Below are 25,220 nucleotides of genomic sequence, written 5' to 3'. Positions count from 1 at the left end.
TATGGGCAAGAATGTTGTGGGAAACTGTATCAAAAGCTTTGCTGAAGTCAAGGTATATCACATCCACTGACTTCCCCATGCCTACAGAGCCTGTTACCTCATCATAGAAGTTAATCAGATTGGTCAGGCAGGACTTGCCCTTGGTGAATTCATGTTGGCTACTTTTGATCACTTTCCCCTCTTCCAAGTGCACCAAAATGGATTTCTTGAGGATCCTCTCCATTATTTTCCCAGGGATTGAGGTAAGGCTGACCAGTCTATAGTTCCCTGGATTGTCCTGCTTTCCTTTTTTAAAGATGGGCAGTACTTTTGCCTTTTTCCAATCAGCTGGGATCTGTCCCAGTCTCCAAGAGTCTTCAAAGATAATGGCCAAAGACTTGGCAATGACATCTGCTAATTCCCTCAGTGCCCTGGGGTGCATTAAATCCAGACCCATGGATTGTGTACATCTAGTTTTTCTCGATAGCTCATAACTCATTCCTTCTCCACAGATAGCTGCCCTCCAACCTTTCCATACTGCATGGTTTAGCATGATAGTGTGGGAGCTGTCTTTGTCCGTGAAGATGGAGGCAAAAGTTGCACTGAGTACTTCAGCTTTTCTTACATTGTATGTCACTAGGTTACCTCTCTCATCCAGTAACAGCCCCAGACCTTCTCTGATAACCTGCTTACTGTTAACATGCCTGCAGAAACCCTTCTTGTTACCCTTCACATCCCTTTCCAGCTGCAGTTCTAATTGTGCTTTCGCTTTCCTGATTACTCCCTGGCATTCTCCAGCCTTATGTTTATACTCCTCCTTAGTCAGCTGTCCACGTTTCCATTTCTTGTACACATCCTTTTTGAGTTTAAGCTGACTAAGTATTTCCCTGTTAAGCCAAGCTAGTTGCCTACCATATTTGCATTTCTTACTATGCAGCGGGATGGTTTCTTCCTGTGCCTTTAGTAAGACTTCTTTAAAATATGCCAGTTCTCTTGAACTCTTTTCCCCTTCATCTTTGTTTCCCAAGGGATCCTACTCATCAGTTCCCTCAGAGAGTCGAAGGCTGCTCTTTTGAAATCCAGGGTCTATATGTTACTGCTCACCCTTCTTCTTTTGTCAGGATCTTGAAATCTATTATCTCATGGTTGCTGCAGCCCAGGTTGCCACACACTTCTGTTTCTCCTATTAGTTCTTCTCTGTTTGTGACCAGCAGGTCAAGTAGTGCATGGCCTCCGGTTGGTTCCTTCAGCACTTGTAACAAGAAGTTATCCCTAACATTCTCCAAAAACTTCCTGGATTGTCTGTCTGCTGCTGTATTGGTCTCCCGACAAATGTCCAGGTGATTGAAGTCTCCCATGAGAACCAGGGCCTGTGATTTGGAAGCTTCTCTTAGCTGTCTGAAGAAATCCTCATCTACCTCATCTCCCTGATTTGGTGGTCTATAGCAGATCGCAACTACAACATAATCTCTGTTACTTCCGCCTCTAAGCTTAACCCAGAGACACTCAGCTGGCTTTTCTCCCTCCTTATACTGGAGCTCTGAGCAATCATACTGCTCCCTCACACAGAGCGCAACTCCTCCTCCTTTTCCCTCCATCTGTCCTTCCTGACAGCTTATAACCTTCCATGACTGTGCTCCAGTTTCACCAAAGACAAAGTTTGTACCCAATCCTATACTAAATTAATTCAAGATTTATTAGCTAAGTGAAAGAAATGGGAGAGTAATTCACAAGATTAAAGGAGTATCCATACGCACACATCCGGCTTACAGTCAGAGGTTTGAAAAGATGACAGAAGCTTCTATAATGAGCAAGCTGCATATGTGTTTATGGCAAACCCAGGCTAAACGGCTGGGAATCCCTTGTATATGCTTAGATATCTTGCCCTCTCAAAGGGTGGGGGGCAAGCAATCAACATGGTATTTTATCCTCTGTTCCACACCAGTTTGTCTGATGCTTATGAACCCTAGTTTTGTTGGGCATGAGATAACACCTTCTGTGATAAACTAGCATTGTACATTTGGTAATTCTTCTCTCCTGACTGTGCTGATTTACAGATTCAAAGCAAACACTTCTACAGTTACAGAACAAACACTCACATATGATAACATGGGATGGAGATATTATAAGTGTCATGAGCTGACACCTGGTCTTCCAGCATCACAGAAGTTTTAAAGTTGAGGGGAATAGGCATGTTTTTGGTTCCACCCATGTCTGACTCACCAATTAGTAGATATGGAAATAAGTTGCATCCAGTAAAGCAGTGTTTCTCAACCTTTTTTTATGAAGTACCCCCTTTTTAAAAAAAAAAAAAAAAGTACCTCCAGACTTCTCTCTCATACCTTTAAGAGTATGTTTACCACTGGTTGAGAAACGTGGTCCTAAAATAACTTCAGGTCTTGAAACAGGTGCCATTCAACCTTTCTATGTTACTATACCCTTTTCAAGAGTCAGATTTGTTTTGTGTATCACCAAGGTACACCTCACTTAAAAAGTACTTACAAAAACATGCAAAAATATCACAGAAGACTACTACTGAAAACTTGCTGACATTCTACCATCTTATTATTAAATAAATGAATTGGAATAGAAATACTGTACTTACATTTCAGATTAAGGCGTATGAAGTGGTAGAAACAAGTTGTTGTCTGAATAACCTTTTAGATTGTACTGACTTTACTACATTTTTTATGTAGCCTGTTGTAAAATTAGGCAAATATCTAGATGAGTTGATGTACACCCTGGAAGACTTCATGTTCCCCCAGGGGTATATGCACCCCTGGTTGAGAAACGCTACAGTAAAGGATGCATTAAAAATTTACCCTAGGAGTAGGAAACAAGAAGTGCATTGTCTCACAGTTGCAATCCCTTTCCTCCTTGGGCAGCACAGCCCTGCACCTCGCCTTGATAGGGACTGAGCCAGGAATCTGAGTCTCACTTCCAAGGGTCTTTCATGGAAAAGGAGATGCCCTTATAATTATGCAAACATGCTAGTGCAGCATGAGATCTACTTTAAATTGCCTGCAGAAGTTCAGAATGTTCCTGAAATGCATTCTCCCCTTTAAAGGGGGCACCTTCTTAAAAAAGAAGTGAACCTGTGCAAGTATTAATTCAACATCAGTCATGAGAGAGGAGAGAGAGTACTTCATTCACCAATGACAAAATACAGCAAGTTGCTGTGCACCCTAAATTCTATAGAAGTCACTGAGATATGGGAATGTATAGCTCCTCAGAGGAGGAGTTCAGCCCCTCACAAGTTTGGCGTTTGAGAGACCAACCTGGCTTTGTTTAATACCTCTCTGTGTGGGTGTGAAAAGTTAATTTAAAAAGGCAGAAAAAGAAGGTTTGGATTTAACTTACCGAGACACTGATTATATGGGTTTTTTTTGTTTTGTTTTGCAGGTTTCCCAGGTCAGCCGGGCACACCAGGTCAGCCAGGGGCTCAAGGACGTGCTGGCTTTGATGGTTTACCAGGCGCACCAGGTTTACCTGGTCAAAAAGTGAGTGTTTCATTTTACATTCCGGTTGATGGTACTGTTGATGGTACTTAGAAAATGAGGCCAACTCCTCATTTAGTGTAACTTATTATAATCTGCCTTAATTTAAAAACACTTGATTTTTGACTACTAGTTTGTATTTTTTGCACCTTAAGGGTGAACCTGGATTTGGTCTCCCGGGTCCTAAGGGATTACCAGGCCCACACGGCCCACCTGGCTTCCCTGGAGAAAAAGGAAATGCTGGTGTGCCTGGCTTAAGAGGAGAGCAAGGATTTCCAGGTGTACCTGGCCAACAAGGAATCCAAGGTAATTTAGCAAAGTTATAGCTTGTTAATAGTAATTTTTTTCACTTTTAAAAATCAATCTTAATGTCTGGAGTTCTCACATGGGCAGAAAGCCCACAAAAGATCTGAGCACCATGTGAAAATCAAGAGATCATGCCTGTTTCACTTCCCTTTCTGCTTCCTTTCCGCTGACCTGCTAGGGGGCAGTTCTGGCTGTGCAACTCCTCTCCTCTTGCTTTTCTGGAACACCCAGGAAACACCAAATGCTTATGGGATGCACAGGCCTTCCACCAGCCCTTCGCTTAGGGCTGAATTTCATCTGAAGTGGCTGTCTGCTATCTCTGCCAAGCAAGCTAAAATTTAATGTGACAACATAATTGGCTTATGCTTTATTTTTACCCGTAGGTGACCCAGGCTTAGCTGGATTACCAGGTCCACCAGGTACCCTGGGTGCACCAGGCATAGGTCCTCCAGGACCCCCTGGACCTGCAGGAGGCCCAGGACAACAGGGACCAACAGGTGATACAAAATACTTGGTGGTTTTGTATGTTCTTCCTTTTTTCATTTATATTTGGAATAGATTTATGGATCTTATGGGCATTCATGTGGGGGCAAAATGGTGAGCTGCTTCTGTAATATTTTCCAGCCTTTCAGAAATGGATGAGAATCTCTAGAAAACCAGAACATTGTCAAGCTTCATCGCTTTGACCTAAAAGAGCAGGTTGCCACACAGTTTCCTGAATATGTCTCTGCAGGGTGCACGTGCTCACTGATATTCAGTGTAACTTTGCTCCGTTGTTGCAAATTAAAAATAGAAATGAGTAAGATTGAAACAGCACTTAGATTATGAGAAGTTTTTTTTTAACTTTGTTTGCCTTCCACCGATGAAGGCAGTGAGTGTGTTGTTTTCTGCAAGATGCACAATTTACAGACCATATTAGTGGTTGATACTTAATTTGATTAGCCAGTTCTATGTGATATACTAAGAGTTTTTTTCCCCCCATAGGACTTCCTGGAGCAAAGGGAGAGAGGGGCTACCCAGGTCGCCCAGGATTAGATATGCCAGGACCTAGAGGAGATAAGGGTAGCTCTGGCCAGAGTGGACCACCAGGTGTGCCTGGTTTACCTGGTAAACCTGGTTTACAAGGAAAGGATGGACTTCCAGGTTTTCCAGGTATGCATTTTTACTTTCAGAATGGAGGAATAGTCTGTGGAGAAAACAATGTATTTTTTTATTAAATCATAGTTTTTTGCAGTTTGGGGTGTTTATGCCACTTAGTTGTGTTCCTTTCATTGCAGGTAGCATTTGAAGAGTACTCAGGCTCTCATCGGTGTTCCCTCTAATTTTTTCCATCCATGGGTGGAATATGTTTTGTTACGTGCACCAGTGCATGTGCAGACATGCGGCACCAATAGAAGCACTTGCTGCCGGCTATGCTAATCAGCTAGGTGGCACCTGAATCTCTCCTGAGCGGCCACCCAAGTGCTCAGCTTACAGGGAACACTAGCTCCAACACAGCAAAACACTTAAAAACATGCTTGATTCATAGCCTCTTTTTGCATAATTTGGTTCATCAGAGCTAGATAGCTTTTGGGGAAAGTCCTTACATTGTAGGTAAGGATCTGCCTTTAAAAAATGAAAGATAATGTTGTTCTTCTGTGAGATTCGTCCTGATGTTTGGTCTCAATAAAGCCAATATTAACTTGAAGCAATTTTATTCTAACTGCAGGTGAGATTAACATCTGACCCTCCATGTCATTACTTTGGAATTTTAAAGAATTATCAAGAATGCTCTATTTTGGATTGTTCTTGATTCTCTATTTCTCATCTATGGTTTTTACTGGTTCTTTATCATTTTGGTCGTGAGATGTGATTACTAATTTAAGTGCTTCACTGCAAACTGTTTTAACAGTCTACTGAGCTTGCCATGCATACAGTATTCTGTAGAAAACATACCTGATAAATGACCTTGCGCAGGAGCATGTAATTCTGGATTCACATATTTTGGATGGGATTTATGGGATTTAGATATTTCAGCTGGGATCAGTAATAAGTTATAAAAGAAAAGATTCTGGAAATCCTTTGTTGAGAACTTTTTAAAAAATCCAAATTACATTGTAAATTTATATAAAATGAAATTTGTTAGTAGATTACACTTAGATGATTAATCTAAGGCATAAGAAACATTGTTTATTACATGTGACTAACTCAATGATTAGCATAGTCACTGACAGTACAATTATTTTTACATATGTATTAAAATGAGAGGGATAAATACAATAAGTAGAGGAATATAAAGTTCAGACAATCTACTGTATACCTTATATAAGATTTATATAAGGTATGCAATCATTTAATAAATTATACTTTTTAATTAGTTCATCCTATTTGATTTATCTTTCTTTAAGAGTTCAGTTCCTACTGCAATACATAAAGTAAGACATTCAGTTTCTGTTGCTTATTTTATTTTAGTCAACTACATTTCTGCTAAGAATTATTTTGCTTTTGTTTCAGGCACCAAAGGAGAAATGGGAGTTATGGGAACCCCTGGAATCCCAGGTGCACCTGGACCAGTAGGAAGTCCAGGACTCCCAGGTGAAAAAGGTACGAGTTAGAGGTTGACAAATGAAGACCTAGTGAGATGTCATTTAAACAGCTCACTCAGATTAGACTTAAAAACCCACAACGAGTTTGCACGTTCAAAGAGGACAGAGTATTGGAGTCAGTCATGGTAGGTTGTATGCATGCTTAGCATATTCACAATGTTAATGCAAGTTTAAACTTTTGTCTTAGATTTGGGATGGTGATCAGAGCAAAAGATAGGGACACCAGAACTGACAGTTTGGGGGCAGGGGGAGAGAAGTGGCCATGCCCCTCCCACTTTTTGAAAGCTGATGGCCCTGGCCCATTCATTCTTTTTTTTCCCCTCAGGGCCACACACACGTGCACAGAGACACACACTTGCACACACACATACATGCACACACACACACCTGCAAACAATCCTCTTCCCACTGAGTCCTTGCCCACCCCAGCCAGGCCAGCAGCTGGAGCCAGATCAGGGTAAGAGCTGCACAGGTAGTTGTGGGGAGCTACAGACCCTGTACGTTGGGAGGACCAAAGGGCAGAATATGGGCTGGGGACTGTTCTTCCCCACCCCACTCCAGGCAGGTGGATGAACTAGGGCTCACCAACCAGGCTCCAGCTTCCAGGTTTTTTTGGGGGGGGTCGATCCTTATGGGGCCACAGAAGGGACAGAACCCTGTGCCCTTCCCTGACTTTTAGGAAGACTCCGTCACTGCGAACTGAGCGACTGTGAGTACAAATTCTAAATATATCATAGCCACTGACTTTTTAGGCTCATTTTTCAACCTTAATAGGCCATTCCTCTCACAGTATTCTTAAACTGGCACCTCAGCAGTAATATGCATCAGTCTGAATGTTGGTTTATGGGGTGGATGAATGTAAAACTCTACAAGATATGAACAGGTTCTATAAAAGTTTTATATTTGTAAAAGAAGCTTTTGTTACTGCCACTCTCTTTCTTACCCCTCCATCAGATACAATGTGTTCAGTTTTCACATGGGGCACCTTATTATCACACCCCCCTGGTGAAGACTAAGAAATTTAATGACACTCTTTCTACAGTTTTTTAACCCCTCTAGGTCAGAGGTTCTCAACGTATTTACCAGTGTGGACCACATGTATTACATGGGCCACATCTAATACTGCCAGTACAGCCCCGAGGATGTCACATTGGCCACAGATGTGAACTGAATGGGCAACAAGTGGCATATTGAGAACCACTGTCCAAGGCAAATTTAATTATAGAATCCTATTCTCCTTAAAATCTGCATTTTGGTGAAATTACTACAGAATCCTCTCTGATCTGACCCTGCTCCTTCATGGAACAAAAATTCTGACTCTGGGCATCCTGTTCTTGGTGCCAGGCTTTGCTAGCAAGGACACTCAAGTCAAAACAGTATGTATTTTAGCACCTACTCTGCAGATGTGGCTATTTCCAAAGCCATGTCATCCCTAGAAAATGAAAGATGTCTTTATGTTAAAATCAGAGTGTAGTTCAGGCAGCTGCACTTGTAACATGTGTTAGTGAGTCATTGTGAATTGCAGTGGTGAAATCCATATGTTTTATCATGCATGTCAAAAATACATTTGTTTTCTTAGTATAATCATTCCCTGGAGAATTCTCTGTCCCGGTCTTTGGCTCCCACCTACCTTTTATTCAGGTTGGAGTTAATGAACCATATCTTCAACAGCAAGTCATCAGGAACCAGTCAGCAGCTCCCTGTAAGGTTCCAGTGCTGGCTAACAAGGTGGGGGTAAAACCAAACCCATGCCCTCCTTCCAAATCCCAACCCATTCTTTAGTTACCAAATGGGTGAGAAAATGGGTGAGCCACATCACTTGAAAGTAGTGGGTCAAATATCCTCACAAGCCTTTGCCTTAGCAGGTCTACTATGGAACCTGTGTCACAGATAACAATAGCTTTCTGCTTGGCAGAACTCAACCTGCCTTGCAACACAGCTAACCCATTGGAACACGGTGTAAAAAATGTCTTATTCAGTGCTTATGGAGGTAAATCAGGATCCCCTAACCAAGGTACACTTACCTCAAAGGCTACATCTACAGGAGAGGCTTTTCCTGGAAAACCTTGGCTTTTGTCATGAAAAAATGTGGAGCATCTACACACAAAATGCACTTTGTCAACAGTTTGTTGACAAAACTCAGCACATCCGCTGGCAGTGTTATACCTCTCCCTGTTCAGGTGTAACACCTCTCTTGACAGTGTTCCGTTGACAGAACAGCCATGTAGATATTCCAGTGCCCTTTTGCTGACAGACAGGGCTTCCAGTTCCCTGGGCAGCCCTGTTTGCAGAGCTTCCAGTCAGCTGTTCTGTCAAGAGAGAACAGCTCTTTCACAATCTGTTGACAGAAGTTGTGCTGGGAAATCTCTTCCGACAGTGACTTCTGTCAACAGAGGCTTCTCGTGTAGACATAGCCATAGACTGAATTTTGTGTTTTATTGGAGTGGCCTTGTTAGCAAAGCCAGAGTGCTCCAGGGTTCAGTCCTGGAGCTGATTTTGTTCAACATTTTTATTAGTGGTCTGGATGATGGGTTGGTTTCCATCCTCTCTAAGTTTGTGGGTGACACTAAGCTAGAGGGAGAAGTGGAAACACTGGAGGCTAGGGATACAGTCCAGTGTGTCCTAGGTAAATTGGAGGATTGGGCCAAAAGAAATCTGATGAGATTCAACAAGGACAAATGCAGAGTCCTGCTCTTAGGGTGGAAGAATCCCATTCACTGCTACAAGCTGGGGACCAACTGACTAAATGACAGTTCTTTAGAAAAGGACCTGACATTGCAGTAGATGGGAATCTGGAAACAAGGCAACAGTGTGCTCTTGTTTCCAAGAAGGCTAATGGCATGTTGGGGTGAATTTATATGAGTATTGTTGGCAGATCAAGAGAAGTGGTTATTCCTCTTTATTCAGCACTGGTGAGGCCACATCTGGAATAATGCGCCCATTTCTGTAGCCCCCATTACAGAAAGGATGTGGACAAACTGGAGAGAGAGTCCAGCAGAAGGCAACAAAAATGATTAAGGGGCTGGGGCACATGACTTCTGAGGAGAGGCTGAGAGAATTGGGTTTATTTAGTCTTCAGAAGCATGAGGGGGAATTTAATAGCAGCCTTCAGCTATCTGAAGGAGTTCCAAAGAGTATGGAACCAAGCTTTTCCCAGTGGTGGCAGATGACAGAACAAGAAGCAATAGTCTAAGGTGCAGTGTGTGTGGTCTAGGTTGGATATTAGGAAAAAAACTATTTCACAAGGAGGGTGATGAAGCAATGGAATGGGTTGCCTAGGGACATGGTGGAAACCATCGTTAAAGGCTTTTAAGACCAGGCTTGGCAGAGTCTTGGCTGGAATAATTTGGTTGATCCTTCTTGGAGCAGGGGGCTGGACAAGATGACCTCATGAGGTCTCTTCCAGCCCTAATCTTCTCTAATTCTATATTTTGCATATGTCTGTAACATATCATACGTTACTGTGGTGTTCTATCTGATATTCTCTCCTTGCAGGTTCTCCAGGTCTCCCAGGCGTTCCAGGGCCACAAGGTGGTCCTGGTCCAAAAGGGGATAAAGGTGAAGTAGGTCTACAAGGACAGCCAGGAGCTATGAGTCCAGTAGACATGGAGAAAATGAAAGGCCAAAAAGGAGACCCAGGAGAAAAAGGTAAGCTTTCTCTTTACATGTCAGTAAGTACTGATTTTTTATGTTACGTATTAAAGGTGATGCTTAGTGTTTGTCCTCCATTACATCTAGGTTTTAGAAAGCAAGCTTTTAAAAATCAAAATCTAGGAACTTCAAACAACAAACTAAACATTCAGCACTTTCTAGGAAAAGGTGTCATTCTGGTAGAAGATACATTTTTGTGAATAAAGAGAATTTTCAATAACGTTCATTGAAAAAAAATTCAGTTTCAAACAGAAGCCAATTTTCAAGAAATCTAGTTTAAAAACTTCCACTAGATACTCTCCAGCAACAGATTCTCCTTAAGACTAATTTATTGTATGGTGTTTACAAGAATTCAATCAACCAACAAGGTATAGAGACAAAAAAAAAATCTAATTCAGGCTGACTCTTTCCTTTGGGTTTCTCTTTGGCTACATCGACACTAGCTCTTTCTTTTCAAAAGGGGCATGGGAGGTCGGAAGATGCTAATGAGGTGCTGCCATGAATATGCAGTGCTTCATTAGCATAGTGAAAGTTGCAGCAGTCCGAAAGTGCCACTTTCGAATTGCATACCGCCCGTGTAGACAGGGGCCTTTCGAAAGGACCCCCCGGTCTTCAAAAGCTCCTTATTCCTAAAACCAAATAGTATCTTCCGACCTCGCTAATTACCATGCCACTTTCAAAAAGAAGGGACTAGTGTAGACGTAGCCTTTATGTGCTCTCTTCTTCATTACTCTCTAACGTTGTCACGTCCTTTGGAACTGTCTTTATTTTATGTCTTCAGAGAGACATGGGGCTACTACATTTCAGGGATGTTAAATCCCATTTAATTGGTTTATCAGCTAAACATTAGGTTAACTGATTAAATAGGTTGGGGGTGACTGGGGATGCTGCTCCAGCCCAGCTGGATAGGAGCAGCCTCCCTGCAGTGGAGATGAGCTGCTCTACCTGGGCTGGAGTGCCCCAGCTTGCAGCGCACCGGGGACCAGGACTGCACTGGCAAGGCTGGAATGTCCCTGCCTGTGGCTCTGTTGCACTCAGGGGGCACTTCAGCTGAGCTGGAGCAGTCCCCATCCACAGCAGCCTTGGGCATGCTGCAAGGTGGGGGTGCTCCAGTCAGGCCAGAGCAGTTGCTGTCCTAGCCACTCCTGTTGCCTCTCAGCTGCTCCTCCCCGCAGGGCAGCCGCGGACAGGGCAACTCCAGGCCATCGGGTGCACCCCTGCCCACAGCAGCCCTTTGGGGCTGGAAATATGAAGGGGCTGCTCCAGCCATTACTGGTTAACCATAAACAGCTACACTTTAACATCCTTACTACACATAGGTAGTGGGAATAGCAACAGGGGCACTTAGATGACTGTCTAAAGTTATGTAAATCAGTGTCCCAGAGGCTTTCACATTTGAGCGGAGATGGAAGAGGTCACTCAAGCTACCTCTTGTTCATAAGACAGACTTTTCAGTTACCTGCTTAAACAGACACATACATGCTCAGACATTCATGTTGCAAGCTGACACTGGTGCCTTATTACACATTAACCTATTTAATAATAGGTTATTAGCTTTCTACGAGATGTTGCAAATACAGGCATCCATTCTGAATGCATTAGGTTTCTTTTAATGCTCCATTTCAAGACATATCTTGCCACTTATGTTACAAAAGAATCCCAGTACTGCTATTTTGTGCACAAACAGCAAAGGTGATTTTGGTGACATATATAGAGCTAGTGTGCTGGATAACACTTACAGTGTTACTGCACTACATTTGAAGTTTGAATTAATCCTTTCATTCTCACAATGCAAGATTTGCCTATTACTTTTCATGTGAAAGCAAAATTAACCAAAAAATTGAAAACTGGTTTTGCTTTTTATGGTCTCCAGGACAACAAGGACCACTAGGTGAAAGGGGAGCAGCAGGGGATTATGGTGCACCAGGAATGCCAGGGAAGGATGGTGATCCTGGCTTCCCAGGACCTCCAGGTATGTTTGTAGCATTAAATAAATATAACCAGCACAGACGCTTGTACTTCTTGTTAACTAATAGATGTAATATGACTCGTTGTTTGTAGGACGAAAAGGTGACCAAGGCCCTCCAGGTTACCCAGGTGATCCAGGAGTTCCAGGACAGAAAGGGGCATCTGGAGATATGGGTTTGCCAGGTATCACATATTGTGAACTTACCTCATTGAGAAATCATCTTCACAAAGATGTGTGTGCTGAGTGACTGGTCATAATAGTGAAGGGAACAAAGATCTTGATATATTTAGGAGCAGGGTGTGCTTATAATCAATGGTCAATAGCTGGAGAGCCCCAGGAGTGATGCCCATGGAAGGAAGCATGACTGAGTCCTCTTCCTTACTTCTAAGAGGAATAAATTCCTTCAGTTGGGTGCAGGTTACATCCCACCACGTGCTGCCTCACCTGTGCTTGTCAGTGGTTTGGAGTGTTGGGACAGATTCTGGACTCTTCTCACTCATTACTCAGCTCTAGCCACACATACTGTTCTCCCTCTGTGACTGGAATTGAGATGTGGAAAAGCTCCACATGATGTAAGAACTTAGTGCTTCTGTGCATGGTCACATGCTGATCCTTAAAACCCCAGTTAGTGCCCAGCCAGAGAACATATTCTGTAATACACAGTTATTTGCATCGATTAGATATGAAAGGGGCTTTTGTTCTTTCGCCACTGGTTTAAATATGGCCCAGCTTAGTAGTGACGTAAGGCTATTTCTGCTGTTACATTGAAGTACAGAGTATATGCATTGCATGTCCCCCTCACGTAGATATAGATAACAGTGGAGACGTTGAGGCACCACTTAGGTGAGTACAGTAAAGACATGCCAGAACCTTAGGGTCTATACCCTACGCAGCTCTCGACACTCCGAAGCAGTGCCTTCCGCATCAACACTGCCATTTCCCGTGCTGGAGCCTTACTTCTCTTCCATGAAGGACTCTGGGAAGAAGGCAGCCAGGGGCAGCTCCCTACTGCTGGAGCCTTTTGCCACTGCAGGGAACTCCCAGAGCCTTTCTCCAGCACAGGGAAAAGTTCTGGCAGTAGGAAAGAATTCTCACAGGAATGAAGCAGCAGGGGAAAACTCTGACAATAATAATGTTTACTATTCCTGTGTTGGGAAGAACACTGCATCAGTCCAACACTCTGGCATTTAATTTCAAAAAGGGGAATTATACAAAATGAGGAGGTTAGTTAAACAGAAATTAAAAGGTAGAGTAACTAAAGTAAAATCCCTGCAGGCTGCATGGAAACTTTTCAAGGACACCATATTAGAGGCCCAACTTAAATGTATACCCCAAATTAAAAAACACAGTAAGAAACCTAAAAAAGAGCTACCGTGGCTTAACAACCATGTAAAAGAGGCAGTGAGAGATAAAAAGGCATCCTTTAAAAAGTGGAAGTGAAATCCTAGTGACAAAAATAGAAAGGAACATAAACACTGCCAAATTAAGTGTAAAAATGTAATAAGAAAAGCCAAAAAAGATTTTGAGGAACAGTTAGCCATACATTCAAAAAACAATAGTAAAATGTTTTTTAAGTACATTAGAAGCAGGAAGCCCGCTAAAAAAGCAGTGGGACCCTGGACGATAGAGATATAAAAGGAGCAATCAAGGAAGATAATGCCATTGCAGAGAAACTAAATGATTTCTTTGCTTCAGTCTTCACGGCTGAGGACATTACAGAGGTTCCCAGATCTGAGCCGTCCTTTGTAGGTGACAAATCTGAGGAACTGTCCCAGATTGAAGTGTCAGTAGAAGAGGTTTTGGAACTAATTGATAAGCTAAACAGTAACAAGTCTCCAGGACCAAATGGCATTCACCCAAGGGTTCTGAAAGAACTCAAACGTGAAATTGCAGAGCTATTAGTGGTGGTTTGTAACCTATCCTTTAAATCAGCTTTGGTACCCAATGACTGGAAGACAGCTAATATAGCGCCAATATTTAAAAAGGGCTCTAGAGGAGACCCTGGCAATTACAGACCGGTAAGTCTAACGTCAGTACCGGGCAAATTAGTAGAAACAATAGTAAAGAATAAAATTGTCAGACACGTAGAAGAGCATGATTCGTTGGGCAAAAGTCAGCATGGTTTCTGTAGAGGGAAGTCGTGTCTTACTAATCTATTAGAGTTCTTTGAAGGGGTTAACAAACATGCAGACAGGGGGGATCCAGTGGGCATAATATACTTAGATTTCCAGAAAGCCTTTGACAAGGTACTTCACCAAAGGCTCTTATGTAAATTAGGTGGTCATGGGATAGGAGGAAAGATCCTTTCATGGATTGGAAACTGGTTAAAAGACAGGAAACAAAGGGTTGGAATAAATGGTAAATTTTCACAATGGAGGGGAGTAACTAGTGGTGTTCCCCAAGGGTCAGTCCTGGGACCAATCCTCTTCACCTTGTTCATCAGTTGATCTGGAGAAAGGGGTAAGCAGTGAAGTGGCAAAGTTTGCAGATGATACCAAGCTGTTCAGGATAGTCAAAACCAAAGTAGATTGTGAAGAACTTCAGAAAGATCTCAGCAAACTGAGTGATTGGGCAACAAAATGGCAAATGAAATATAATGTGGGTAAGTCTAAGGTAATGCACATTGGGAAAAATAACCCCAATTATACATACAATGTGATGGGGGCAAATTTAGCTACAACAGATCAAGAAAGGGATCTTGGAATTATAGTGGATAGTTCTCTGAAAACATCCACGCAGTGTGCAGCGGCTGTCAGTAAAGCAAATAGGATGTTAGGAATTATTAAAAAAGGGATGGAGAATAAGAATAAGAATCTCTTACTTCCCCTATATAAAACTATGGTATGCCCACATCTTGAGTACTGCGTGCAGATGTGGTCTCCTCACTTCAAAAAAGATATACTGGCATTAGAAAAAGTTCAGAAAAGGGCAACTAAAATGATTAAGGGTTTGGAAAGGGTCCCATATGAGGAGAGGCTAGAGAGACTGGGACTTTTCAGTCTAGAAAAGAGAGATTGAGGGGCAATATGATAGAGGTATATAAAATCATGAATGGTGTGGAGAATTGAATATTGAAAAGTTATTTACTTGTTCCCATAATATAAGAACTAGAGGACACCAAATGAAATTAATGGGTAGTAGGTTCAAAACTAATAAAAGAAAATTTTCCTTCACACAGCGCACAGTCAACCTGTGGAACTCCTTGCCAGAGGAGGCTGTGAAGGCCAGCACTCTAACAGAGTTCAAAAAGAGATTGATAACTTTTTGGAGGTTAGGTCCATAAATGGCTATTAGCCAAGGGTAAAGTATGGTGCCCCTAGCCTTTAGTCAAAGGCTGGAGACAGATGGCAGGAGACAAATCGCTTGATCATTGTCTTCAGTTCACCTCCTCTGGGGCACTTGGCACTGGCCACTGTCAGCAGACAGGATACTGGGCTGAATGGACCTTTGGTCTGACCCAGTATGGCCATTCTTATGTTCTTATGACAACTCTTTGCTTACTGCTGCAGTCTTCCCCTGGCACCAAAGCTTTTCACTGTCACTGCAGTGTGTGCTTTTTAACCTGGTGTGTGGCTACACATATCCTAGGGATTGCCACAAGGCCCAAAAGAAGTTGGCATCTGGCATTCATTCAGTATCCTTTTTGAAAAGAGTTGATTGTCTCAGTTCAGATTTTAGTGGATAAGTAGATGGCTACATCATGCCTGCATGGTTGTTGTGAATCTGAACAGTGAGCTCAAGGGCACAAGAAAACCTGAACCATCTTTCACCCCTAGAGGTAGTTCTTTCAGGGGATGCTTGTGTTATATGGTTGTACAATTGCAGTATAGGTTGCTGCACTGCTTGTGCTGTAAGTGTTCTGTTACTAAAGACAAGACTATTTTTCAGCTCTGCCAACTGGGATACTTTCTCAAGCATGACGGTCACTTATTTTTCAAAAGGAGGGCGGCAGAACCCGCCTAGTAAAATCTGTAATATCTTCAGTTCAAAACAGTCCGTAATCCTACTGAAAAGTGACATTTTCCTATGTTTGTTGACAAAGCTAAAAGGGCATGCAAGCATGAGTGTGTTCTCTCTTTTGTATATTATATCAAGGGTGGGCAAATTCAACTTGCATTTTGACCATTTTGACAGCAGATGTTTATTTTTAAGGTGTTTTTAGATTTTTATCCATTTTAATTGTCACCATTGTGGGAAGTTTTCTGGGATTCAGGCAATTGAAGTGGGCGGGGAATAATTATTTACTGACAATCGACATTGAGATTCAAAAATTTGAACCATTATAATTGTTGAAACGCAAATTTGCAACACCGCAAGTCAAAGTATGTGAAGTAAATATCTATAAATTGAAATCTAATAATTTCTCAAGGAGCATCTGTTAATTTTGATTGATGATGGAAATATTTTGCCTGTTTCTGTTTGTTTGGTGAAATTGAGGTTTATTGATATTTTTTCCAAGAAATATATGATCCTTCCAATCCTTTATACCTTGAGGAGGCTAAAGGGATAAATTATGCAATTCTTTTTTCCTAAATCTCTGCAAATTTTATCTGATCCAAAATAAACTATGTATTTTTTAAGACACTAAATTTGAAAAAGACAGTTTATATAGAAAGTTCATCCAGAAAATGACATGGCAGTTCAAATAGAAAACAAGGTTAGCTACATCAGTCGTCACACTGTATAGTTAAGGCTAACTCAGAAACAGAGAAATTGAATTTTGGATTGAATTTTGAGTCCACGTACTTTCACATCATTCCTTTACCTAACAATACAGATTTGCCAAAAGGCTGGGCAAAATGCTAAAGACCAGATTCTTAGTTGATATCTGTAAATGTAGGTCAGTAGAAGTCAACTGAGGATCTTAGCTGGCATAAATCAATGTAACTCCACTGAATTCAATGCAGCTATGCCACCATCAGAAAATCTGATCTCCACGCCTTTCATTTTCACTTTTACGTCAATATCAAAACAAATCTCTTAATAGGGATCCCCAAATTTAGCATTACATCTCAGATTTGTGTATGCTGACAAACAATGCAGTTACTTGTTTCAGGATCACACAAGTGGGATTAGTGCATGCAATTCGGACAGCTGGTTCTAAAATTGTGTATCTTGTTTGTTATAGATTCTCTCATAAAGTTGGAATGCATCCAAGTATGATAGATTTGTATTGTCCTAGCGAAAGTATTTGTGTTTGGTTCTGTGCATGACTAAATCATAGGCACTCTTCTGAACATTTATGTATAATGAAACTGAGGAAGTACTAAAAACAATTCACTTAAATGGCTAGATTCTTGCTTACCTTTATTTACTAGATAGTATAATAATTCTCTCATTTCCTGGTTCTGACATTCAGTCATTTCAAGATAATAGCTCAAGAACAGATTTTCATCTTTATTACTCGAGTACCACAGATTTAATGTATTTGTTATTGTTAGGAACATCTGGAGAAAAGGGTGTGCCAGGTGTACCAGGCTCACCAGGTACACCAGGGTTCCCTGGACCACAAGGTGCAAAAGGAGAAAAAGGAGAGTCCGGTATTCCAGGGATTGGCATTCCAGGTTCTCCGGGTGAGAAGGTATTTACAACCCCATGAATGACTTGATTCATTTCTAAGAAGTATTCCAAAAGATTCTTTTGTTCAGAAATTATTCTGTTAAATTTCTGTTCTATTTTTTTTAACCTCCGAGAGGAAACTGGAAGAGTGTGAATGTATGTAAAAGAGAGGAAGGATGGCCTGGTGGTTAGGGACATAGGAGCCCTAGATTCAAGTTCCTGCTCTGCTATGACTTGCTGTATGACCTGGGAGAGTCACTAACCTGTGTCTTGGTTCCCAATCTGTAAAGTGAGTGTAGATTTGAGGTAGCTGGCAGCCCAAGTACCAAAGCCAAAAACCAAGAGAAGTCAATCCTCCCCAACAATGGCGTTGTTAACAGGAGATGATGGCAATGATAATGATGTATGTTGTGGTCAGAAGTCACCAGTGACAGTTGTCTTGCTCTGTCCAGTGGTGATAACTGTTCAGCTGCATACATGTGCTCCCCAAGTCCCACCTCGCCACCAGGTATGCTGCACTATCTCTGTGCAGGTAGCCAGTACAACAGACTCTGAGAGAGCCCCCCACAGACCACTAAATCAGGTAAAGACTGAGGGAACCCAGCCAGACACATACAGTAACAGTTGCCAGCAGACTCTGCTGAACCACTACACATATACCCCCTGACAGGGGACTCGGCTCAGTCAGTGGGTGTTCCCATTTCCTCTTAGGCTGTACAAGGACAACCTCCTAAGGGTACATGTTTATACATAGGTACAGACAAGTTACATATTACTCTGACATGTCAGGTTGCCACCCTCTGATGTTACCTAGATACCACCCATTACCTTGTATATGGTGGGGTGGTGCAAAACATGGTTATCCATCATGTCATTTTAGGGCCTGTCCTGAACCTGGGTTTGTACAACCCTGTTATTTGTGGGAAGTGTGTTGGTACCAAGATGGTCCTTAAGAAGGTGTTTTGTTACCATCCTTCTGCAATTTGTTTACAGCCTGTGCTTAGTACCTTTTGGGTGTGAGTGTTTCTGTAATATCAACCCTGTTCTTGACAGGTACTATGAGCATGGCTTGCCTCTGGTTCACAGCTTAATTTTGGTTTATTTCAGCAAAGTCTTGGCAATTGTTGTCAAGGCCTCAGACTTCATAACATACCTGTCGTGCACAGGCTTATATTTTAGACCCTCTTCTTACTACTTGTGTGTGTATAATATGTGTGTGTGTGTGAGGCCCCACATACTTCATAGCACAATGGGGCCACATTTTGCAACCATGTTAATTTATTGTCTCTCTATAAAATAAAATAATTTGAGTCACTGGAAAGGAAAGAAATGAACTCTTAACATTACTAAGAAGGTACAAAACACTGCACTAAGGTATACCCTGACTTCCCTACCTTACAGACATTTGAAGGGGTTAAATTAATTAAAAGACTGTGACCTGCTCAGATAATATCCTAATAGGGTCCTATAAGTGCCTTGAATAGATGTATTTCACACTCTAAAAACATATTCTTAAAGTGGTTCTGGTGTTGGCTAACAAGACTTTTTGAAGGCAAACATTTAGGCTGCATCTACACTAGCAAATTCTTTCAAAATGTTTTTCAAAACAAGGGGCTCTTTTGAAATATCCACTGGAGCGTCTACACACAAAAATGCATTCTTTCGAAATTAACTGAAAAGAACGTGCAGTCCTTTCGAAAACACTCTTCCTTTCCCATTTTCAGTAAGAGTGCCTTTTTTCAAAAGTTTCTTCCAAAAGAAAATGTGTGTAGATGCTCTGTGTGCCCTTTTTTCAAAAGAGCAGTCCTCATGGCGCCTGATTTTTTAAATCCCTGGCCCATTCTTTCAAAAGAACGGAGGCTGTGTGGACACTCTCTTTTGAAAGAGCAGATCACTCTTTTGATCCACCTTTTTGTTTGGCTGTTACTACACATGCCACTTTCTCCAAAAGTTTCATGCTAATAAGTGGGCTAAAGTATGCTAATGAGGTGTGGATGTAAATTCCCCATGCCTCATTAGCATAAAGTCACATGATTTGGAGCCAGGAACAGTGTGTAGAAGCGCGGCCCCCAGGGGGTCTTCCGGAAGGAAGTCCTCCTTCCGGGGGCCCCTTCTTCCTGAACATTTTCAGGAAGAAGGGGCCCCCAGAAGGAGGACTTCCTTCCGGAAGATCTGCCAGGGGCTGCACCTCCACATGCTGTTTTGGAGTCCGGAAGAGCTTCTTCCAGACTCCAAATCATGTGACCCTATGCTAATGAGGTGCTGGGAATTTACATCCACACCTCATTAGCATATTTTGGGCCGTTTATTTCCATGCCTCTTTCTCTGAAAGTGGCATGTGTAGAAACAGCCAAAAGATCACTGTAGTGTGTGTGTAGCCTTAAAGTATGCTTTGAACTCTGAAGTAAAAATTAAAACCTCTTTAATAGCAAGTAAAGGATTTTGATAATGTGATCTTAAAAGGTCACTAACTTCACTAAGGAAGTTATGTGAGTAACTTGTAGAAAATTGTAGTCTTTGTCACTGGCAGGAAAAAGTGATAAATGGCTCCCAGTGAAGTGTACAGAAAGGCTTCTGGTCTTCTGTGTACTACATGAATGAATGAATGAAGAAAATCATGTGTTTGATCACTGACTTAAAAAAAGAGGATGAAGCTCTTTGAGACAGTGGTGAATGTCATGGGCACCACCTTCTGCTCTATCTGACAGGTGTTTGACCCTCTGCAACCTGAGGTCCCGCCCCCACCCTCTACCCTTTCCCCCAGATCTCCACCCCACCTCTCCCATTATTGCTCTACCACCACCCCTCCCTCCAAGCCTTGGCCCGCACCCTGCCTTTTTTACACCCCTCCCATGAGCACTCCATATCCTCACTCATCCCCATTGCTCCCAGAGGCTTTGAACACAGCGAAACAGCTGTTTCACAGCAACAAGAGGAGCTGGTAGGGCAGAGGAAGAGTAGATCAGTGGAGCCACCAGTGGGTGGGGGTCCTGGGGAGAGGGAGAGCAAAGGGGAAGCTTGGATGCTAGTGGGTGCTAATTTTTCCGTATGGGTGCTCCATCCCCAGTGCTCCCATAGAGTCAGCACCTATGGTGGATATAATTTGGAGGGACATTAATATTGCAGGACGTGATGCAGCTTAAATGCATGGTTCTTATTGGTTGCGTTTTTAATAGGGAGAACAAGGAAGGCCAGGCGTTCCAGGCTTCCCAGGCGACAAAGGTGAAAAGGGTAGCACAGGAATTCCAGGAATGCCTGGGCTTCCCGGTCCCAAAGGATTACCTGGCATTCCAGGATATCCAGGCAAGTCCTAAAAATATTTAGTGCAAAAATTAACAATAGCAAATGTGCAGTCAGTAAATCAAATGTTCTTGCTTTCTTTAGGTAGCCCAGGTAGCCAGGGAGAAAAAGGTGAAAAAGGACTCGCTGGCTTGGATGGCATGAGGGGCTTAAAAGGAGAACCAGGTGAAGCATCCACTTCATTTTTAAAAAGCACTGTTTCGACACTAAAAAGTGACGGAACATGGCTGTGGGCATCTGTGTTCGTCTTGTCTCCAAGATTCCTGGTCACTTTTGTTTATTTGACAAGTAAAAAATGTGGAGATGGAGGGTGGAGGGGTGTTGCAAAACAAAACCAATCATTTTAAGATGTGGAGGGATTGGTTTTTAAAGCTGTTTGTAGGACAGTTTTTCTTCTGTACCATTTGTTGTTACCAAATATCACCAAATGTAGGGTGACTATGAGTTTTGATGGCCCAGTTATCTGTCTGCAGGATGTATGCACCTTGTATACAATGCGTAATACTGTGGGAGAAGATTCAAGCTCTTACTGGAGCTCCTTATACTCTAATCGTAGCTGAGTTCACAGCTATTACTATAAGAAACTTAAAAAGACTGATTCTTCTGTCAGCATGGTATAATTCAAGTGTAACAAAGGCATTGGGGTTCTGCCAGTATACCAGTGTAAAATGAGAGCAGAACTGAGTCTATAATGAATAACTACAGCTTCAGTGCAAATAGCATTATAACCCATGTTTCTGCTGAGAAAGAGATGTGTGAAAAATCTGATGGCGGGAGTATAAAATGGCAATGAATGATTTTTCAGGTGATCCTGGTCATCAAGGTCCCCCAGGTGTCGCTGGACAGAAAGGTGAACCAGGTTATGATGGAATCCCAGGTTCACCTGGAGTAAAGGGTGATCCAGGTAAGCACCATGCTACATTACTTGTCTTTTTGTATTAAAAAGTACATATGTATGATATTTATTACAGAAAAGCATAAGAAATGTCTGATTGTCCTCTCAAGTAAGATGGAGGGACATGTCATTTTTAAATACTGAAGATTGTGTAATGCCTTGTAACCTACAGTAGAGCTCCTAATTTGGGCAGAAAATGGTAGATTGGATCTGAATACTGACATTTTCCCCTCTGAGATATTTGCAACAACAATCTTTGAAATATTTCAGTAAAAAAGTAAAAAGTTGGGTTTTTTTCATGAGAGAAGTTTTGAATCCATTTGTAATGAAATTTTTTGCTTCAGACAGATATAAAATTTAATTTTGTTTCTTAAAACCAAAATATGTAAGCAACAAATAGTCTATACAAAATGGAGAAACTGTTTCAAAATTTCTGTGGAGAGCAACAAATATTTTCGTCAGAATCAAAACGATGTATATCTCCTCATAACTCCTGTAGATTTACATTGATGTCCTGCAGTTCTTGTCAGAGCCCTAATGCTGTCATGGATATTAAATCCAACACAGTATTATAGTCTTCCAATTAGCATTTCTGAAAAGGTATAAATTTGAGGGGAAAGAACCATGTGTACAGTTAGTACAGTTTGGACCAAATCTTGAGGTCCTTACTCAAAATTTCAATAAAGTCAAAAGTGGTTTGCCTGAATAAGGACTACAATATAGTTCTTTATGACTTGAAAATGAAGATGCGAAAACAAACAAAAACAAACAAACAAACCAATTCTGAGCACTCTACAACCCACCATAAATAAATTATACCTCAAATAAACAACATTATTTAGCCCTCTGACAAATTAATCTCTTAGTTAGGGCGACCATATCTCCCTGTCCCCAAAATGAGAGAGCGAGTTATGAGGGGGAGGGGCAGCTCTTCTTGGCTACACTAGTCCCAGGAAAGCAGCAACCATGGGCGATTCTGGCCCCAGAATCCCCAGTAGCAGCAGCTGCAGGCACTTCTCTCCCGGAGCCCTGGGAAAGCAGCCCTCAACCCCAGCCCCCGAGGGCTTAAATATGGGATAATTCATCCCTTTTGAAAAATAAGTCAGGACACCCAAATACAGAACTGTCCCGCCCAGTGTGGAGTGGATGGTCACCCTACTCTTAGTTGGTGTAGCATTGAGTCCTGAACCAGCTTTGAAGAAGATGAGCACCTTCCATTAGTTTCATTGGACATTATGTAAGTTTGACAAAAAAAAATGTGTTGCAAAATCTGACAGTATTTTAAAGAACTGCTGATTCAGAAATCTTTTTTCCATAAGTTCTCTATGAAATATTGGAGCCGTTTCATTCTTTCTTCATTATTAATATGGTGGTGGCACTTAGGAGACTCAGTCACAGATAGGGGCTGATTGATGTAGTACAAACACATAACAAAAACAGACCCTTCCCAAAAATTCCTTGTGCATAAACTTGATTTTAGAGTGTAGATGACTGTTTTTGTAATAGGTTAATTATGGATTAAAGGAAGCTACTGTTTTGTCTTCTTATTTTTGCTGCAATCAATTGCAGGTGTTCCAGGCAGAGGGCTTCCAGGACTTTCTGGTGCAAAGGGAGATAAAGGTAATATAGTTCAAACACATTTGCAACTGTGTTATTTTATGAGCTGTACTATGCAAACCTGGAAGGAAAAAAGCTAAAGTGTCAATTACTAATTTCTATTCCAGCAGCAGCATCCTGGACATGAGTTAGGTATGCCCTAATTAGGTAATTATTCTTAGTGTGGAATTTAATGCAAGTTTTGTTGTGGTGAGATAATACAAATAACTTGTATATTTATACTGTGTGGTATGCTTTCGAATTGGAAGTCCTTCTGTTTCCATACTAATTTTGTAAAAATCAAAGCCTAGCTATTTTACCTTTCTTTTACTCTACCGTACATATTTTCACCAGGCAATAAAATATGCAGAGTGAGCAATGAAAGTTCTAAAATTCAGTTTAAATTATCTGTTTGCAGTGCTTTTCTTGTGCTGGTACTTGCCCGTACTGAGTATCAGCACCTTGGCAGCCACAACCATGAGACTGGCTGGTGGGGAGAGATGGGGCAGGGAGATGGCTAAGTACCGGCTCCTCTTTTGTTACAAAAACAGCACAGCCTATTTGTAAAAACTTGAGGAAAAACCATATTTTAAATGTGGATCTTAGTAAAGCTATTCTCTTCTTCTAGACTAAATCCTGTTGTCCTTAACTTAGGGAAACTTTCCAGTCCATAGACACCAGAGGAATCATGGCTTTAGGGTTTAGCCTGTAAGAATGATTAAGTGTGAGTGCAATGGATGAAGATGGTGGACATGGGTAGACAGTAAGCCACATACAATTTATCTAACCGAACGCTTCAGTGAAGCTGCCCATTTCTTTTACCTGACTCATGAAGATCTGGTAGAGAATAATGAAATTTCTAGAATGAATTTCCTTGTAATCCACATATCTAAAGGAAAATCAATATGTATCATAGAGTAAATGTTATCAGCGCATAATAATGTAAAATACTTCAGTGATTGTCATGGCGCTGTTTTAAATCTTAGGTGCAAAAGGGGATATTGGATTTCCAGGACCCCCAGGAATTCCAGGTATTCCTGGTTCAAAAGGAGAAGCAGGAGTTATTGGTCCACCGGGTCTTCCAGGCCAACAGGGCTTTCCTGGATTACCAGGCAGGCCAATGGAAGGTCCTAAAGGAGACAGGGGACCCCAAGGTCAACCTGGCCTTTCAGGTAAGGAAATTAAGTAAAATATTAAAAATCTGTGAACTATAAAATGTATAATATGTATTATGATGTTATAAAATGTGTTGTTATTTTTATTACCAGGAAGCACCAAGGAAGTTAGCAATATGTCCTTTTTATTAATAATATAATTTCATATTACATCATATATTAAAGTCTTTGTTATGTTTCTTACCTTTTCATAGATTTTGGTAACAAAATGAAATCTTACTAGTTGGCACACTGGAGAGTTTTGCAGTGATCTGTCTTTGGCACCAGTTTAATCTCTCCTCTTAGCTCATTCCATCCATGAACCCCCTTGACTCGAGCACTTCCTCTGAAGCTCTAGTGTGCTTCCTGCGTGGTTTTAATTAGAGGCTTAGTACAAGTGAGTGCAGCTGTCTCAGCAAGCTGTGGGTGGATGTGCCGTAGCTGATGAAGTTATATCCTATCCTGTTTATGTATTTCGAAACTGGGGCGAAGGCCTTGGGTAGGCAATGGATGTGGATTAGAAGCCAATGGAGAATGTGGAGCGCAGGATTGATGAGTTCAGAGCAGCATGGGCTGCCACATACTGCATGAGCAGAAGCCCCTGCATTGCTGCTGCTTCTTCAGCCCCAGGTATAATGGATTACAATAATGAAGTCTGAAGGAGATTGCTGTGTGGATCATTGTGACAGATCCTTCACCAGAGAGAACATGAAGCTTCTTAGCTTCATG

The 25,220-nt window shown here is 41.7% G+C and overlaps 1 protein-coding gene across 5 annotated transcripts in view; it reads left to right on the top strand.

Annotated features, from left to right (window-relative positions):
* COL4A1 (collagen type IV alpha 1 chain) overlaps positions 1-25,220 on the top strand; it is a 240,395-nt gene that overhangs the window by 177,233 nt on the left and 37,942 nt on the right. For 4 of the 5 annotated variants that reach the window (XM_074990147.1, XM_074990120.1, XM_074990128.1 and 1 more), the window contains 14 exons: positions 3,382-3,479; positions 3,632-3,782; positions 4,166-4,279; positions 4,767-4,934; positions 6,276-6,365; positions 9,863-10,015; positions 11,892-11,990; positions 12,080-12,169; positions 17,429-17,568; positions 20,723-20,849; positions 20,931-21,011; positions 21,652-21,750; positions 23,311-23,361; positions 24,324-24,509. In XM_074990147.1, the coding sequence (XP_074846248.1) occupies positions 3,382-3,479; positions 3,632-3,782; positions 4,166-4,279; positions 4,767-4,934; positions 6,276-6,365; positions 9,863-10,015; positions 11,892-11,990; positions 12,080-12,169; positions 17,429-17,568; positions 20,723-20,849; positions 20,931-21,011; positions 21,652-21,750; positions 23,311-23,361; positions 24,324-24,509 (1,647 nt within the window). Of the gene's footprint in view, positions 1-3,381; positions 3,480-3,631; positions 3,783-4,165; positions 4,280-4,766; positions 4,935-6,275; positions 6,366-9,862; positions 10,016-11,891; positions 11,991-12,079; positions 12,170-17,428; positions 17,569-20,722; positions 20,850-20,930; positions 21,012-21,651; positions 21,751-23,310; positions 23,362-23,465; positions 23,530-24,323; positions 24,510-25,220 lie in introns of those variants that run through there. The other variant, XM_074990156.1, reaches the window with a different exon arrangement.

The sequence above is a fragment of the Carettochelys insculpta genome, chromosome 1 (genome assembly GCF_033958435.1).
Source record: "Carettochelys insculpta isolate YL-2023 chromosome 1, ASM3395843v1, whole genome shotgun sequence".
NCBI lineage: Eukaryota > Metazoa > Chordata > Testudines > Carettochelyidae > Carettochelys > Carettochelys insculpta.
The sequence above is the reverse complement of the archived record's forward strand: the minus strand, read 5'-3'. Positions and strand labels throughout refer to the sequence as shown.